The sequence below is a fragment of the Calonectris borealis genome, chromosome 5 (assembly GCF_964195595.1).
Source record: "Calonectris borealis chromosome 5, bCalBor7.hap1.2, whole genome shotgun sequence".
Classification (NCBI taxonomy): domain Eukaryota; kingdom Metazoa; phylum Chordata; class Aves; order Procellariiformes; family Procellariidae; genus Calonectris; species Calonectris borealis.
This window is the reverse complement of record NC_134316.1, coordinates 38,220,516-38,237,928: the sequence shown is the minus strand read 5'-3', so window position 1 is coordinate 38,237,928 and position 17,413 is coordinate 38,220,516. Positions and strand designations below refer to the sequence as shown.

Here is a 17,413-nt window from a genome sequence, read left to right as displayed (position 1 = left end):
TTCAGGTTCTTTAGAAGTGAAGGTAGTAAGTACACACAGGTTTAAGTGTTTTAGTTAGGCATCTATCATTTTAAAGCTTTATTTTTACAAGGCAGCAGGCCAGATGGAGCCTGAAATGCCCCCTACCATATAGAAAGTAAACCTCTCTGTAAATTAAACTGCAAAAAAGTAAACAGTACACGCATTAAAACACAACCCCCCCTTCCCCCAAAAAACCCCAAAAACCAACCCCCAAAAAACACCCCCCACAAACATAAAATAACCCTTTCACCTGACAGGTAGTGATCTGATGGCGACTCAGCCTTTCACACAGCTCCTGAGACAACCTTGCTCTTCTTAGTTTCTTAGCAGCCATGCTCCCCAATCTACAGGGCAAACAAAAAAAATTTTTGAAAGATGCTTGGAATATGACTATGCGGACAATTATACTCACTTCTTGCTAAAGAACAGGAAAGTGTGCGCACATGTGTATGTGTGTGTGTATATATATATAAAAAAAATTTCATGTGATACAGACTTCCCATATAAGTCTATATCACATTAAATTATATTACCACTCTGAAAGCAGTTATGTTAAATTATACCTCCTCATATTTGACCGTGTATGAGATCATGCCAGTGAGAACAGAAGAGTCAGCAGTGTTTATAGGACAGATGTTTCTGGGACATAAGAAAGCTGGAAATTACTCTGTGGTGAACTGAACAAGAACTCAAGCTATACTGCACTGGAAAGAAATAAGGTTATCTTTGGATGCCTAAACACGAATAGTAGAGTAATCACAGTAAGTATTTAGCCCTAGACCATATACTGCTAGAACAAAACACTCGGTTCTGGTGACCCAGGATTCATGACAAATGTTGAAAGAACAGGAAGGACCCAGAAAGGAGACACTACAAAGACTGAAGGGCTGGAAACATAATTTAATATGCAAGACTCAAGTAGTCAAACTAGTCAAACCCACCTCATAATATTCTATGTAACAATTTATGAAACAAACACAGTTAATAAAGCGTTCTTTAATTTAGGCAACAGTGTAAGAGAAACCAGAGGCCAAAACTAAGCATATGAAGACAAGAACTGCAATGTAAATATTTTATTCTAAAAGTGAACAAAAATACCATTGGACCAAGGCAGCAACAATTGTGTATAATCAGTCACTTATTTATTGAGATTCAATCATTGTATTTATTGGGATTCCTGCTTAAAGAGTACCTGATTATTTCAGATAAGCCTTAAGACTATTTTACGTAGCACGTAAGATTACACTGCCACTACAATCCTTCTCCCCTTAGCCCTCAGCTATTTGCATTTGTCCCTTTTTTTTGTCATCCCATTCTACTGAATGAAACTCCACAGGATGGTATTCAGCTCAGTACAACCTAAAGCACATGTGTTTTCCTAGCCTATACATACGTTTGGGCACATAGCTGTTTCACACATATTGTTCAGGCAATATTCCTAGTATTTATTTAGCCAGAAGTTTAGGCAAAATAAAAAGGTTTTCAAATAATGCGAAATTGCTACAACTTTTGCAGATGCATAGGCCTCCGCATCTTCACAAGATGGAAACTTTACTGCCCCCTCTACAAAACCCTCTTTAGACAGGAGGAAAACCAAACGTTTGAAGAGTTCCGTGTCCTTCAAGCTACCAGCGGTATTAACAACAATTCATCACACAAACTGCACACTCTACCTCGAGCATTACGGTGGTTTCTGGTTCTGCACATACCCCACACACCGCTGCAGCTGCACAAACGCCCAGGCACAACCTCTGGTAACTGATTTTGTGACTGACGCGATCACAGGGGACGCCCGCAGCAGCGCTGCCTGCGCCCTCTCTGTGGTCCCGGGCCGGGCCGGCGGACCAGGAGGCCCGTGAGGGGCAGAAATACAGACATATACCGGCACGGACTTACACCAGGTGTCACAGGAGCTGCAGGTGAGCTTGACATTATCGCTTCATCTGGAATGAGATGAACTTACGACCCCAGCACCTGAAGGCCAGCAGCGGCTGCGCTGCGGCGACACAGGGCTCCCCTCCCGCCGACAGCCCCGGGGACTCAGGCGCCCGCCCGCCCCACAGGTCCGGGACCCGGGACTGCGCCCGCAGCCGGAGCCCTGGCCCGGCCTGGGCCCCCCTCACCCCCGACAGCGCCGCGGGCACCCGGAACCTCGCTCCCGCCGCACACCAGCCTCGCCCCCGCGGCTCCGGGGTCTCCCGCCGGGCCGGGCCAGACCCCCCCGTGGAGCGGACAGCCCCGCGCACCTCAGAACTTTTTCAAAGGCTCCCCGCGGCAGGCGCGAGGAGGCGGGCCCGTCGGGCAAGGCCTGCACTCGCGATTGGCTCCGCTCCCACCAATCCCCCGCACCCGTGAAACCCGGTGGCGCGCAGGGCATGCCGGGAGCGGTGGTTCCCGTGGGCGGGCGGGAAGGAGGGAGCGCGCGGGGGCGCCGCTCGGCGGGCGGGGATGGCGGCGGCGGCCGTGCTCGGCCCGCGGGGCTGCGGCCTAGGGAGGCCCCTGCGGCCGCCTTCGCCGCCCGGGGTAGCGCCCCGCCTGCACCCGCCCCATCAGAAGAGAAGCAGCGTTGGGGAAAGGAGGGGCCGAGGGGGTGTTCAGTGTTTATCCCCGCTCGTGAACGTGAGCGCCTCCCGGGAGGTGGGAGCCGCCGCGCTGTTGAGGTGGAGTAAATCAGTGTGCCTCAGGCACGGGAACCTCGATGAGGGCATCCTCGGGGGTTGCCTTTCACGGTGCTTCCATGCTTTACCCTAGAAATTCCTACCATTCTCTGCACGTAAAGCATCTACAAAACTTGAAAGTCTTCAGCATGAAGAGGACTATGCATACGTTCATTTGTTAGTAAAGAATATTGGAATGCTGATTCTTGTCATCAAATTGAGGGCTTACAAACGTCTGGTCTGCTGCCAGCTCTGGGAGAAATGCCTTCTGACTGAAGAAGCTATTGCCCTGTAGTGTGCATGTAACAGGGAGAATCAGTCACTGAACATGACTGACATGGTTTTACTAATGTCTGTAGGGTGAGCTTTCCAACTCCCTCTAGCTTATACTAGAAAGTACTGAAGTTAGTATTGTGTATATGTTGTCTGCATAATCTTTACAGTTCTAGAAATTAACCTAACTGAAGAAAAAAACGGACCAATATTACCTGGAACGTTTACTGAAGGCCTGTGCATTTGGGAACTGCATGGCTGGGGTTTTGTCTGTACTGAAAAAGAAATGCTACAGCAAAGCTGCGAAATACAGAACACTTCAGCCACTTTTCGAAACTAGCGAACAGGAGAAACACAGCAAGAAGCTGTGTATCATGAAATGCCCAACAACCGTAGTATCAAAAAGGGTCAGTGGAATTAGTGTTTCATTCATACCCTGAAGGGAGCTTACATGCCCAAAGAAGTCCAGAGGATTTAAGAAGCTGGACAGGGAGTAAGCAGCCCATACAAAAGCAACTCAGAGCTTTAGTGAATAGCTAGCTGAACAGGGAGAGAAGAGATGAAACGGAGAAAGAGCTCCTCCTACTGTAGCTGGTCTTTAAAAGTTGACTTGAAAAATGTAAGTCACAACTGACAAAAGCTGTCTAAGGGAAGCAAAAGGATGTCTGTTGCTGCAGTTTAGCTTCAGTGGAAACAGGAGGGCATGACCATGGTATAACTCTGTTACGGACTACTATTTCCTGCTTGGTACAGCAATAGCAGGAGCCTGATCTTCCCACCAGAGGTGCAGGAAAAAGTAACATTGCCTTGATGACTTTTTTCCCTCCCACAAATGCAGCAGGGCTTCCCCTTTACCTCCAGGCCAACAGGCTTCCTTCCCACCTGCCGCAAAAACAGAATACCTGTATGAAATCAGAAAACTGTTTTGGGATGTTGAGCGAGGCAAGCAAATCTTATCATCCAGGTGGTTTAGAAGATTTGTGAGCAAAACCAATATACCCTGGTGCCTCTCCTGCAAGTTCTTTGCGTCTCATTTGTCAGTGTAGTCATGTCTGTTCCACTCTACTTCTCTAAAGATATGCAGCTGCACCTTTAAACCCACTGGCAAATAATCGTGCATCATCTTCTCTGTGTAACTTGAGAAAGTTAATGTTATATATCCAGAGGATAATCAGAGAAGTGTTCACATACGCCTAGTCACCATCAACATTCTCAAGCAGCAACACAGCAGGCAGCTCCACAGCTTCCATATGTTTGACTAGGACAGTAGTCACTAGGGAATCAGGGCACTCTGCAAACAGCTCTGCTCTGTGACCTTGGACAAGTCCCTTAATGACAGGGTGTCTGTTTTCCTTCTCAGTTTTGGTTTTACCTATTTAGACTGTAAACAGAGTAAGCAGTGCTGGCCCATAGACTTACGTGTCGGGCATGACACAGCAGAGCGCTGCTCTAGTCTAAGCCTTTAGCTGCCCCTGGAACTCATAATAAGAAGGGATTAATAAAGCTAAGAGATGGTTATAAGAACTGAGCCTCACCACATTAATTTAAGAAGGTCCTTTAAACTGGTAACACTGGAGCAAGACTGTTACAGAAAGGCGAAGCATAACAGCAACAACAAACGGAGTCTCATAGAAGCAGAGTGCTCTAACATCAAACACACCAATTACAATAAAAAAGGGAATGGTGATTAGCTTGCTAAGGGGCAAGCCAAAAGGGACAGAGTCTGATTTGAAGAGCACAGGATGAAATACTTATCAGTTCTTATCTAAATAAATACTCAGCAGTTAAGTAATTCTGCAAGGCTACAGAATTGAAAAGATAATGGCAAAATCTTTCCTTTCTGGAAAAGAATCCACAGAAAAGTTTTTTCCTCCAACCCAAGACAGCCTTTTATGAGCATCTTCAGATAATAGTTTCGCATTCTGGAACATTTCAGATCATTCACTTACTAACACAGCATCAGCTCACTGATACTGACTACAGCCCTCTATCAATTCTTGCCTTAAAATTTGCAGTGTTCCCCTACCCCTGTGAAAGGAAAGTGTCTCCACAAAAGAGTTCACTGTATGAGAACACAGCAACAAGTCTGACTCACAAGGGTAATCCAGATATTCAGAGCAATTCCCCACATTATGCTTGCTGGCTAGCATCTAATTAGTCTAATATATTTTATTCCCTGGGGTTATCTACTTGATGCCTACCACATTCTTTAAAAAAAACCACCCATGTGCTCCTGAGACTGGAAAGCGATTATAGACCAGCCCATGCTTTTCTGGGATTAAGGTCCCAAGAGGTTGCTCAAAGGAACCTCCAATGAAGTATTCTCTCTGTTGCTGTCTCCCCAAAGGAGATGGAGTTTTACTTCCAAGCCTTTGAGGTTCCCCCATCTCAAAAAAGGGAAGTTAAAGGATCTCACAAGGGGGCCTGCACCCTGGTTAAAAATGCTTTATTTGCCTTGTGGTCCATACCAGCACAGCTTTAGCAAAGTTACTTCCCTTGAGACTTTCCCAGCTGCATCTGTTCCAGGGATGGGGTAGAAGGAAAGGAAACCATCTTCTGTTGTTTCTTCAAGCTGCTCAGCACAACCTCACTGTTATCACTGGCTATAATAAACAGATGAAGAACAACAGACCTGTGAAAAATTAGCCCATCTTCTCATTCTGAGTGATTCTCCCCCTCCCCCAATCCTCGGAACAGTCGGTGGACCAGATAAATGCTTCTCCCCAGGCAATTAATCTTTTTCCTCCTGCTTAGGAAGGATTAAAACCAATTATAATGAATCCTCCTCAGGTATTAGTGAGGACCTGTCTGACCACACACATTTACACCCAGGAAAAAGCAGCTTTTCTCTCAGGATAGGCAGAAGGCATTTCTCTGTTTTCTACCTCTTCACACATGCCACTGTGGATTCAGAATTATCCATCACCCCCAAAACAATTTCAGAAATATTCAGCAGCAATGTAGAGTTTTTGAAAGAGAGCATCTGTACCTCCTACCCTTTTTACAGAAAAGCAGACTAGCCACCTTCGCTGCTATTGCAGGCAGAAGGACAGACCCACCTGCACATTATAGCTTTGAAAAATTCAGTTGCATTTGCTTTCTGCCCAAATTACAGCAAACAAAATGAGAGACCTCAGGGATTATTCCACTTTTAGCCTGTACTCATCTAAGCAGATTGCTCTCCAAGATCAGCTTCCTACTTCATTTAGCTTTTTCTGGTTAAAGGGACAGCAGGAGTCATTCAAGTCTTTGGCCTTTTTATATTTCCCTGTTAAGGTTCTGTTAGAAGAGAAGACCAGGAACTGGCAGAGTGGCAGCATAATAGTCAGTGTGGGGTTGTTGTAACCAGAGCGGATCTTTACCCGTACATGGTAAATCCAATTTACCCTACATAAAACAAACCTGACCTCCTCCTGCCTTTCACCTGTGCCCTACCAGCAGCCCTTTTTTACGGCCTTGTCTTGAGTTTCTGTTTACTGAGGTGCTGGGGTTGTCCCAGTAGTGATGTCTGCAATCACCAGGCCTTGTGACTCTCGCCACAAAATTTCCTGCAGCTTTCCCGGGGATGCTGAGGTAGACCAAGAAATGACAAATATCACAGCAGTAGGCCTTTAGGAGCATTGCACAAAGCAGATAATATCTGACTGAGGTAATACTTAGGTCCCCACTGCAGCTTTTTGTTGCTAAAGCATGGAAAATCTGCAACATACCCTATTACTCAGAAACTTGAGCTATATTTAGACTTTTGTCCTATGAAGCAGATCTGTTTCACTGTGACCAGCTGTGGAAGCAAACTGCGTAGTTCAGTGGTTGCCCTTTGATTAGCCCAATTCTCTGGGGACGTGTGCATCCAGCATGTCACCCTGTGATCCTTCACAGCAGCCAGCCTCTATTGAGAAGCCACAATTAGACTAGAAAAATCCAACCACCTCGCAGCGACCAGTAGAGAAAGCACGCTGTGTACCCCTTGTCATCACACACGGAGTCAGACACCATGAAATTAGTACTGATGGTGCCTGGTTTTAGCAGGTACGGTAGGACATCTGTTGCTTTCAGGACCAGCCCTCGCTCCATCTGCAGAGTTCTTCAGTGGAGAAAAGACACAACGGGAGCCAGTAGACTTTACCAAGAGATGAGCTTTTTTGCTTGGACAACACCAGTAGAGAAGGGTAGATCCCAGACGCTCGTCTCTCTGCAGTTGCCAGAAATGGGAATGCCCCTGAAAAAAAGACAGGCTCATTCACATACAATGTGAAAAAAAACCCTGATATGACTATTTTTGTTCAGCCCACCACCCGAGGAGCATGTTCCAAATCAGTAATGGCAATGAAAGTGCCTTGGTTTTTGGAAAAGAAGTTTTCACTTTGTGATGTTACAGATTAATCGCTCTGATAACCCAGCAGCTGAACTGAGCCCAGTAGCTCTTATTTCAAACAACAAACACACAAACCAGCAAGCAAACAAAGCCTGGAACATTTCATTCCATGAATCGTTTCAGTCTGGGGCCTTTGGCTCTTGCATGTTTTTTATTCTACTTCCTTTTAAAGCTATGAATGAGATCCCTATGGCTGGGACTACAAAGGAAACTGCTCCAGACGTCCTCACCATCCTCCCCAGAAGATGTTGCTGAACTGTTTCCAAAGGTGGCTGAGTGGCATGGAAGAGAGAAGAAACCACCAAACCTGGGCAGAGAAAGCAGAGGAAGGTCTCCACTCCCACAGTTTGTGCCTTACAGTTTTCTGCCTGGCCCTGAAAGAATGAGACGTCTTCGTGCCCTGCAATTGAATGTTACTCACTCTCACACATCTCCTACAAGGAACTTGGCAGTCTCAAACAAGATCAAACCAGAGACCCAGTGTCCTGTGTCTTAGCAGTGTTGGCGAACAGATGCAAGGGATCTCTTAGTGGATAATTATAGAAGAATTTACCCACAGAGGAAAGACGACATCAAATTAATTCTGTGGTGATTGTTTTTTACCTTGAAGCATGGTATTTCTTACCCATTTTACTGGGATGAGCACACAGCAATGATATATTCAAGTATTACCCCAGGACTCCACTACCGCAAACTCTGTTACTATAGAGAGTATCCAGGCAAGCATGTTTGCCATTCACTGTTTGGGCATGATGCCATAGCTATGATCACATTATCCTCACCCTACACTGACTACCCGTGACAAATTGACTTTCCAGAGTCATAGCTATTTTTTAAATCACTACAGCATATTATATTAAATGAACTATGCAGCAAATTAAGCTTACTTAATTGAAGTAAAATAGGACATTTGTACAGCAAGAAGCTGAATGCATGATTAGCTGTTTTGCTGAACCAGGGTCCTATTAATTGTCCAATAACTGAGCTTCTGTTTCAGTGGTCTTTAGGATATAGGCTTATAAATCTGCAGGAAGCATCACAGTCCAATCCAAGCCATTCCAGTCATTGAAGGCATATTTTCCCAAACCTCAGGAGTTTTCACACCCAAGAGGGAAAGGGCATGAAATGAGAACACTCCCAGCCTTGCAAAATAAAGTGCACCATAAGGAAAGGTGCCTCTGAGCTGACAGAAGATGGAGCCATCCTGCGTCACTGGAGCGGGAGGTGCTGATCTCCTCTCTCCGGTGACCGGCAATAGGACAGGAGGAAATGGAATGAAGCTGTGTCAGGAGAAGTTCAGATTGGACATTAGGAAAAAGTTCCTCACTGAGAGGGTGGTCGGTCACTGGAACAGGCTCCCCAGGGAAGTGGTCACAGCACCAAGCCTGTCAGAGTTCAAGGAGCGTCTGGACGACACTCTTAGTCATATGGTTTAGTTTTAGGTAGTCCTACGAGCAGCAGGGAGTTAGACTTGATGATCCTTATGGGTCCCTTCCAACTGGAGATATTGTATGATTCTATGATAACTGTGCTGTCATGGCATCAGCGGGGACGGGTGTATCCTGGGCTGTGTGACTCAATAGCCTTATGGTACCAAAGGTTTAATTCAACTGCCTCTCATTCAGCTTCCACTGGGAGCTGCATGTTTCCATCACCTCTCAGTGGGGACTCACCAACTCACATACGAAGGTCAAATGATTTTTAGAAGCCTCTGATTTGAGCTGGCTTGATTTTAGGGCTTCCAGCTTGAAATACTTTCAGTCCCAGGGGTGCACAGCTGCCATACTTTTAACTGGAACCATCTGAAGAAAATCAGGATAGAGATGTCCCAAACTGGTAAAACTTGAGTCACTCTAAATCTGTGGTCACTTTTCAAATATCTGTGCTTGAATGATAAGATCAGGAATGTAGGCAAGTCATTTGGGTTGGGAAATGGGCAAATGAGCATGAGACTTGTTGTCTTAACTGTCAATGTTATGTTTAAAACAAACACTCTTTAAATATATCACCCGACTTCCTTCTTACATGGTGAGGATCCAGAATAAGGTCAGTGAAATGAATAAAGTTACACAAAGCAAGACTAAGAACAGAATCGGGTTTTTGGATATTAAAAATATGGACCATAAACACACAGTTTTGGCTGTTTGTTTCTCTCTGCCTTTAATCTGACAGGGAAAAAAAGAAGCTGGGGGGATGAATGAATGTCAGATGTGAAGAAAATCTTTGGGCTTTCAATTTCCTATTATAAACCAGGACTAGAATAGTAAAAAAGCAGCAGAGGTCAGGAATGAGATACAGTGAAAAAAAGCAGCGTGCACACTCTTATTCCAGGGATAATGGTCTCAATCTGCTGTGTATGAAAAGCACTCTCTGCTGGGAGAGAAAGGCCAGAAATAGCAGAAGGTTTTACAGGCAAGGGAGGGATACTGTTATTAGTACTAGATCTACGTATGGTTCAGTCTGAGGTTTTGTAGCTGTAATTCTGAGAGCCTGGCAGCTGCCACCCCACGCCGCCGTCTCTTACTTAAACCACAGAGCGAGTGCACATGCCCTGCTTTGCCGTCTGGGGGGAGTCAGAAGATGAAGAACAATTCTGGAGCCACCCCAGAAGCCAAGACCTCTGTCTCCATCCCAGAGTGCCCGAGGAGGGCAGATGTTTGGTTTCTGTTGGATTAAGCTTTTGGCTGGAGATTAAGCTTTGTTGTGGGTTAGCTGCTGATCTTAACTGGATAGCTTTCCTATATATCTGCCAAAATGCCTAGAGTAACATATTGGCTCTTTTCATGCAGTCTGTCAACAACCAAAGTCAACACATAACATCAAAACTACATATTTTAAAAGAAATGGAAAAAATAGGTTGGGATGGGCGTGAATTCCCTCAGTCTCTCCTCCCCACTGCTAACTTCCCCTGCTCACCAGTGCCTCCGTTCCTCCTTCTGCCTGTTCAAAACATGGAGAAAAAAGGAAATTGCTGCCACCACTTCAGCCACAAAATTGTGGATATTGAGGAAATCCAAGAAGAGCAAGACCTTGTTCGTATACACCAAGGCGGGAGGACTGATGACTTGAGTAAAATGAAATTTATTATCGCATTGCTTCTGAATAACTGTGTTCCAGGCGTATCCCTCAGAAACTCATTTACTCCCAAGCCTGAAAAAGGTTAGATCTAGATCCAAACGCCATGGCCAAACACGGCGTTTCTGTCTGGTTTGCTGACTGGGGGAGCTCAGAGAATTACCGCAGACTCCTTGTTCCTCTAGGAGATGTCACAGGGATGTCCTGACCCCCCGGTCCCTCGAGGCTGGCTCCTGCAGTGCTGCTGATCCCTAGCAAGGGGGTGGGCTAGGTGCCAGGGAAGCCCATCCTGACAAGCACCCTGAACCATCCTTTTTTCATTGCTAAATTTGCTCTCCTACAAGGGGACTATAGCACATGGTGGCTGTTTGCAGGGTAAAGAGAGAAATCAGGGCTATTTGTGACATCTATCTAAGGGCTCTTTAGTATACACGCAGCCTCTCTTGTAATCACTGCTTTTATCTAACCATAGTTTCTACATTCCACCGCACAAACGCTTCCTGACATTTACCGTTTCTGGCACCATTAAACTCAATGCATGAGGGTGGGGGAACATGGGGGGCAGTTCATGTTTGAAGGCCAGCTTCAAGCTGGCGAAGCCAAACTGATGCCCCACAGGGCTCTGCAGGCTTTGGAAGGCACCTGCTAAAACCAGCTCCTTTCTCGTATGCAGATTTCAGCACTTGAGGTAAATCCCAGTTTCCTTGGTTAACGTTTGCTCCTCCCTTAGGAAAACACTCATGGAAATGAGAAGCAGCTTTGTCTGAGGTAGGATTTAGTAATACCTGAGGTCCGTGTTCCCCTTGGTTCTCATCCAATGCTGTTACTTATTTCAGCATCCAGCAAGCACAGAACATTCCCTTTGTGATTTAGTAGCATTTTACACCGAGCCTGTGAGCTACGAGTGTCGGCATGAGACACAGAACAACGGAGAAATTAGCCGGGACCAAGGATGCTACCTTTTCCTTTTTTTCAGGAACCGGTGTGGGAAGGCCCGTGTCTGTGCTGGTGTGTGCTTTTGCCTTGCAAGCGGCTGGGCTGCACAGGCCCTCCCTGTCGGGATAGTCCAGCTTCACCACCGGCCGGAGCCTGAGCGAGCACCACGCGCCTGCACTGGGCCAGGCTGGGGCTGGAGGGGGCTCCAGTGGCTTCTGAGCGCCGTGGCACCGCAGCTGTGTGCTGGCACCCTAGGGTGTCTGTAGCTGTACTGGAATTTTACCGAGAGTTACTGATATTCTCAGGACTGGGTTTTAGAGGGGTTGGTGTCAAGGTTTGGATTCCTAAATCTTGTGGAATCAGAAATTCCCACCCTAGCAGGTCTCGCTCAGTCTTAATCGTTCAATATCCAAAGCAGATAAATTAACGGTCGTACAGGATTGGGGTAGGAGGAGGCAACTTCTTTGTAAAATCTCTTTAAAACTTAGATAATCTCTAGCTTGTCAGCGTGTACAGTGGGGACCCCGTGAGGGCTTTTGTTGCATCTTTGGACATAATTCTCTCCCTTGCAAGATCTTCTGTGCTGGCCAGCTGATGATTGCCTTGGCCGAGACATCTGCATTTCAAAAACACCATACTGTTACAAAGTGCCCACTGCTGCCTGCCTGTACAGAGGCAGGCAGTTTTCCCCCACATGAATAACCTTCTTGCAGTCCCATGAGTAAGCGCTGCTCCTCTGCTCAGGCTCAGCCCCGATACTCGAGGTGTCGCAGCACTGGGGGCTATTTGATCGACTGCTATTATTGTAATAAAAGCTATCCCTGGCAGAGCCGTAGGTAAAATCTCTCTTGGGAGCAGCATTTCCTGCTGACTCCATATAGAAGGCTTGGCAGAATGCCCTGTGCTTTACAGATATTTTTTGCTGGAAACAGAAAAATCCTCCTGCAGGCCCGTAGAGCCAGCCCCCTAAAGCCCTTGACCCCGAATGTGTAATCTCCCTGGAGACCCAATGTACATGAAGAAATATAATCTTCTTGAAGCATCTGCTGTCTGCATTGTGTTAAAATATGACTGGTCACTCATTGCAGAATCCTTTAAAGGGCAATAAAAAACCCCAACCCAATCTGAAAGGAGCTCTTGCACACAAAAGGCTCTCTCTGTGTTGCTTTAAGGAAGGTTATTTTACCACGGCTGCAGCCTGAGAGGTTTCTGTGGCATCCAACAGACATTTCACCACCTTTTGTGTCCTGGGAAAGGAACAGCACACAACAGATGGGAAATGGAGCCGAGTTTCGGGAGGTCACTGTAACGGCATCACATGCAAATCCTTCGCCCGCTGCACGGGCGCGGGAGCTGTGCTGGGGAAGCCGGGAAGAGCTTTGCTGCTCGCACAGGGGCAGAAGATCAGATGGAGCATTCGGCGAGGAGGCCTGGGAGGGCTGCCTTCGCAAATGGATCACTCTGACAGATCAGCTTTCCCGCTGGGGTGAAAGGGAAGGAAAGGTGTTTGTTATCACAGAAGGCACAGAGAAAAGGGGTGTCTGTTGTTTTTTTAATGTCTTTATACATTTTTTTGAGCCAGTTGGAGGATTTGGTCTCTGCTTTGAAGACATAGGTGCAGGGAGCAGGAAAATTGAGAGCTTAAATGCAAAACTAGCAAGGAAAAGAGCATCGATGTGGCTTGTCAGTGATACTCTGATCTGCTGTTGTTTCAGTTTTCTGCGTTTTTTTTCAATGCTGTAATCTCGCCTCCTTGACATCTGCCCTGACCTTGCTCTCAGTCTCCCCTTCCCCCACTTCTCCCTTTAATGCTGGTGTCCTCATTTCCCCTTTTGTACATATGACCCTTTCACTATGCAGGGATTAGTATCTCACTCATAAATATGTGAAATAGATACGCAGATGATTTAATTTGCTGGGTTTTGCAGGGCTGGCGAGACAGACTGGCATGGGGAGAAGGGTATGTTCTAGCAGGTCAGCTGAAGAAAACATCTTGTGTACGGGATGAAGAATGGGAAACAGGCATACGGGACACCAGCACTAGCCCGGCAGGGAGACTTCAGGGGATGGGGACAAGGTGGTAAGACATAAAGGCCAGGCAAATAAGGAAGAGCAGAAGAGAAGGTCAAAGATGTCTCTGCCTCCCCCATTTGTTATGTGTCTGCCAAGGAGAAAGGACGAGAGTGGGGAACGTGAGAAGCAATAGGGGAGCAGAAGTCCGCTCTGGCGGACTGAGTTGAGTTGCTGGTGACTCGTTTGGGAAGACATGCCAGAGGAGCTGAGAAAAATGCAGGTGTGGAGAGATGGTGGCAAGTAGGAGGGAGGCAGAGGTCTGAGGCGTAAGGAGGAGATGGCAGTAAAAGCTGTGTAACTGGATGGGGGCACCCAGACGGGGGACACAGCTGAGTTGAGCAGGGATTCCCGAGGAGGAGAGGCAACAGAGAGGCCGTGAGAAGGTGACAACGAAGAGCCGGAGATGACAGTGCTGTGGAACCCCGGCCAAGGAAAAGTTGTCAAGTGGCAAGAATTAAGTCACCAGATCCAAACCAGAAAGTTGAGACAAACGTCAAAGCCCTAGCATGCAATAAGACCTTGCCAGGAGGCAGTTGGTGAGGCTCACATCAATGTTACAACAAAAAGACAAGTCCTGGCCTGGAGAATTTGCAACGTGACTGAGATTAGAGAGGGCAGATAGGCTCCAGTGGCCAACAGATGGAGCGGCAGAAGAACAGAAGGACACCTAGGATCGGCACGGCAGCCTGGGTGGGAGGGAGTACTTTCGGTCGATGCCTTAGCTGAGGAAGAGGAGTGGATGGGTCTGACTCAGGCTGGGTACACACCGCTCTCATTAGCAGTAAGAGGGTGCAGACAGAGGGGAAGGCAAACCCTCGCGAACACGTTTTCAAACACGTTTGAAAAATATGGGCCTAAGCCCCCTCTCTGAGCTGAGGACTCATCGATAAGAGGCTTTAACCCGCTGCCAGATCAAACTGAGGCCTTCCCACGTACCAAAGCACGCAGACACACAGCTTGTAAGGTCGAGAGCTGTCAACGCAGATCTTAACCTGCTTCATGTGTATGCGGAGCTTCATTTTGGATCTTCTCAGGATCTCGTACGCTCAAGAAAGCGGCAGTGAGTGGGCCCAGACTGCTGTTGGCAGCCAAGCAGGTGGCGGCTCTTCTTTGCCAGTAGAAGTTACGATGCAATCAGTGGTGCAGCGTGGAGGCCATCAGCTATGTTTATGCACCTAAGCACGCACACTCACTGTGTGTATATGCATTTACATGAAGGATCAGTTGAAATTACGTATTATTCCACATACATTGAAACTGAAAGAGATTGACCACAGAAGCTTTTTGCTGAATTTAGCCGGAAGGCCTATTAGGTATCATTGTGTGGATGTTACAGCAACGGCACTGAACAACAATTGCAAACGTGCTGCTAACCTTGTGCCTGAAGGCAAGCGTGTAAAATGTTTTCTGCCCTGAGCTTCCAAAGCACTGACAACTCAGCTGTTGCAGGCTTTAATGGAAGCTACAGCTCACCAACAATCAGCCCATTTGTGTTAAATTGCCAAATGTGGGGTTCAGACAGGAGACTTAGGGTACCTGTGATTGCAGCATGGAGTGGCAGTTGAAGTAAGGCAGGGAAAGGGACAGGTTGCCAAAGAAGCTGATGGAGAAACAGAGCAATAGGAAGAGCTGTGGCATCAGATAAGTGGTTTGACAACAGAAGCAGCAACGTAGATAAGCTCTGCAGTAACTGCAACACGAGCTGATAGAGCAGATGGTCACCTCAGTTTAGCCTCTAACATGGCTTGTTGCCCCTAGCAATATTTACCCAAAAGTACTCTACTGATGGAGATGGGATTATGTAGCGAACAGAGGGAAATCAGTCCTGTTTTGTACAAGATAGAACCGTGCTGCCTATCAGCTGTGACAGTCCCTTCATGTGCTGGCTTTGACTTGGGCAGACGGAGCCATGTGATGATGTACAAAACCATTTCTAGGACAGCTTCAGATGGTAGAAACTGGGTAGCATTTTCCCAGTTCCTCAACTTTCTTGGAACTTTATTAACTCATTCCTCAAATATGGAAACTTGGTGAACAGGTAAAGTTGAACTCCCTTTCCTGGGTCTGAAATGACCTGGGAGCTGTCAGGACATTTCCATCAGCTCCTGATCAGTGCTATTTGGGGTTAATCCTGACTACTTCAGGGCCTGAAGTGAGAATTATTTAACTAGTTTGTGAAAAGCACTTAGAGATCCTTTAGTGAAAAACAAAAAAGGAAAGCAAATACTGTTATTCTCATCCCCAAAATACTAGGTAAAGAACCATACTGAAGTAGCACTATAGATGATCACAAAGGAGAGAGAAATTCTGCATTGGAAAGTGTCCCATGTTTGAAAGGCCAGGGATCTACAAGCACTATGCGTATCTCAACTCACGTATTTAATAAATATTGTCTCAACTGCATATGTTTACTTATTTTTATTAAAGAGCAAATTGCTTGTATTGCCTTCTCTTTCTTCTCCATTATAACATCAAAGCAGGTCAGCATGCCACACAACAGTATAAACAAACAGCATCACCAGATACTTAAGGGTCTTTAGCTCCTAAATTGACTAAAGCATAAATACAAACTGACGTCAAGCATTTGGGATTACCATTTTAAAATTACTATTTTCTGAGACGCTAATGAAGGTCATTCACATCAGAAAATCCAGTGGCTACCAAAGGAGGAGTGAGCAGCCCAGACTCCAGAGTAAGGAGTCAAGGAAATGGTCTGCTGCTCTCAGAATAAAAAACCTGCCAGTTTGCTTTAGACCTGCGAGAAGTCCCAAACACGGAGAACATGTAAGAGCTGCTTCCAACCTGTCCAGCTCTTGCAGATTTGGGAATGTAGGTGTCACCACCAGTCCTTGCTCTGCCACTGTTACCAGCAGCGCTCGTATCACCCCCTCTACTCATCACAGTCCTTGTACAGTGGAAGCTCGTCCTGGCTGCGCACTGGAGCTGCACAGCACACCACATGCAATGCAATCTGCAGTTGCGTGATGCTAGTGACCTCCTCCAAGGCTGTGACAAGTCACCTTCCACATTTGGTCTCTAGGGTCTCAGTTAATAGCTGAAATTTTAAACAAGATGCTCTCAAGTAAGATCATAAGCAGTGACAAAGCTTATATAGGATCTCAGTCTTTCTCCCTCTTAAGCATGACAAACATTTCCACTGGAACCCATGGAATGAAGAGTATATTTTGTAAGGCAAAATGCATTCCTGAGTAGGCATTTGTACTAATTCAGGTGCTGAAGTGGTATAGCCACATGGCAGCACGCTCTGTGGGCCAAGGTATTCTGCTTCTCAACATGATTAACTTAGCAGGATGGAGCACAGCGCTGTATGGCTTTTAGTACCTATACTGACTTAATGAGCACTAGCTTGCCTATTTCTAGGTGATGTATTTTCTGCAAAGATGTAAGTCGGGAATCTCCTAGAGAAAAAGAGGACTAGAGATTTTAAACGTCCCTTCTACTTCAGAGTAGGTTCAGGCAATCATATACTTTGGGGCAAGCAGACAACTTTTGCATTGCTGCACGTAGTAAAGATCTCAGTGGGAAAGTGCAGCTTTGTATTTGAAAAAGTGGTGCCTTTGGACACACGCTCACCAGCGCATCCCCAGCCCCTCCCTAGGACTTCTGTCAAGACAGCACTTTTTCCTTTGGCATCTGTGCTAGCTGCCCAAAAGAGAGCAGGTACTGGGGGCACCGCCTGCTTCTGTAACCTCCCTCTTGTTCACAGAGCAGTGAACAAAGTGGCCAAGCCCTTGATGGAGCAAACCCTCGCCGTCCGAGAAGAAATGAGCCACGCCGCGTGGTACAAATTCACTATCGTGCCTGTGGATGACTTGCTAGCAACGAGCCTGAAGCCCAAAGCCTTACAGCTCTTAAAATCAAAGTTCCCCTGCCCAAATGGAGACCGACCTCTGTTAGCTTAAAACCTTGAGTGGCGCTGAGGCCCCCGGGCAGCAGCAGAGCTTGCTCCATTCCCTGGGGAGGGAGGTGGAAGGAAGGGAAG

The 17,413-nt window shown here is 46.6% G+C and overlaps 1 protein-coding gene and 1 long non-coding RNA gene across 8 annotated transcripts in view; both read right to left on the bottom strand.

Annotated features, from left to right (window-relative positions):
• RAD51B (RAD51 paralog B) overlaps positions 1–2,318 on the bottom strand; it is a 414,790-nt gene extending 412,472 nt beyond the window's left edge. For 2 of the 7 annotated variants that reach the window (XM_075151894.1, XM_075151887.1), the window contains exons 1-2: positions 1,695–2,260; positions 272–365 (exon numbers count right to left, since the gene is read on the bottom strand). In XM_075151894.1, the coding sequence (XP_075007995.1) occupies positions 272–355 (84 nt within the window). In that variant the 5' untranslated portion in view covers positions 356–365; positions 1,695–2,260. The other 5 variants (XM_075151891.1, XM_075151888.1, XM_075151892.1 and 2 more) reach the window with 5 other exon arrangements.
• Positions 2,319–5,381: 3,063 nt separating this feature from the next.
• LOC142082985 (uncharacterized) lies at positions 5,382–7,077 on the bottom strand. The gene is made up of 2 exons (XR_012673919.1): positions 6,662–7,077; positions 5,382–5,554 (listed from the first exon to the last, which is right to left on the bottom strand). It is a non-coding gene; the product is annotated as an uncharacterized LOC142082985 (long non-coding RNA).
• Between the last annotated feature and the right edge of the window lie 10,336 nt (positions 7,078–17,413).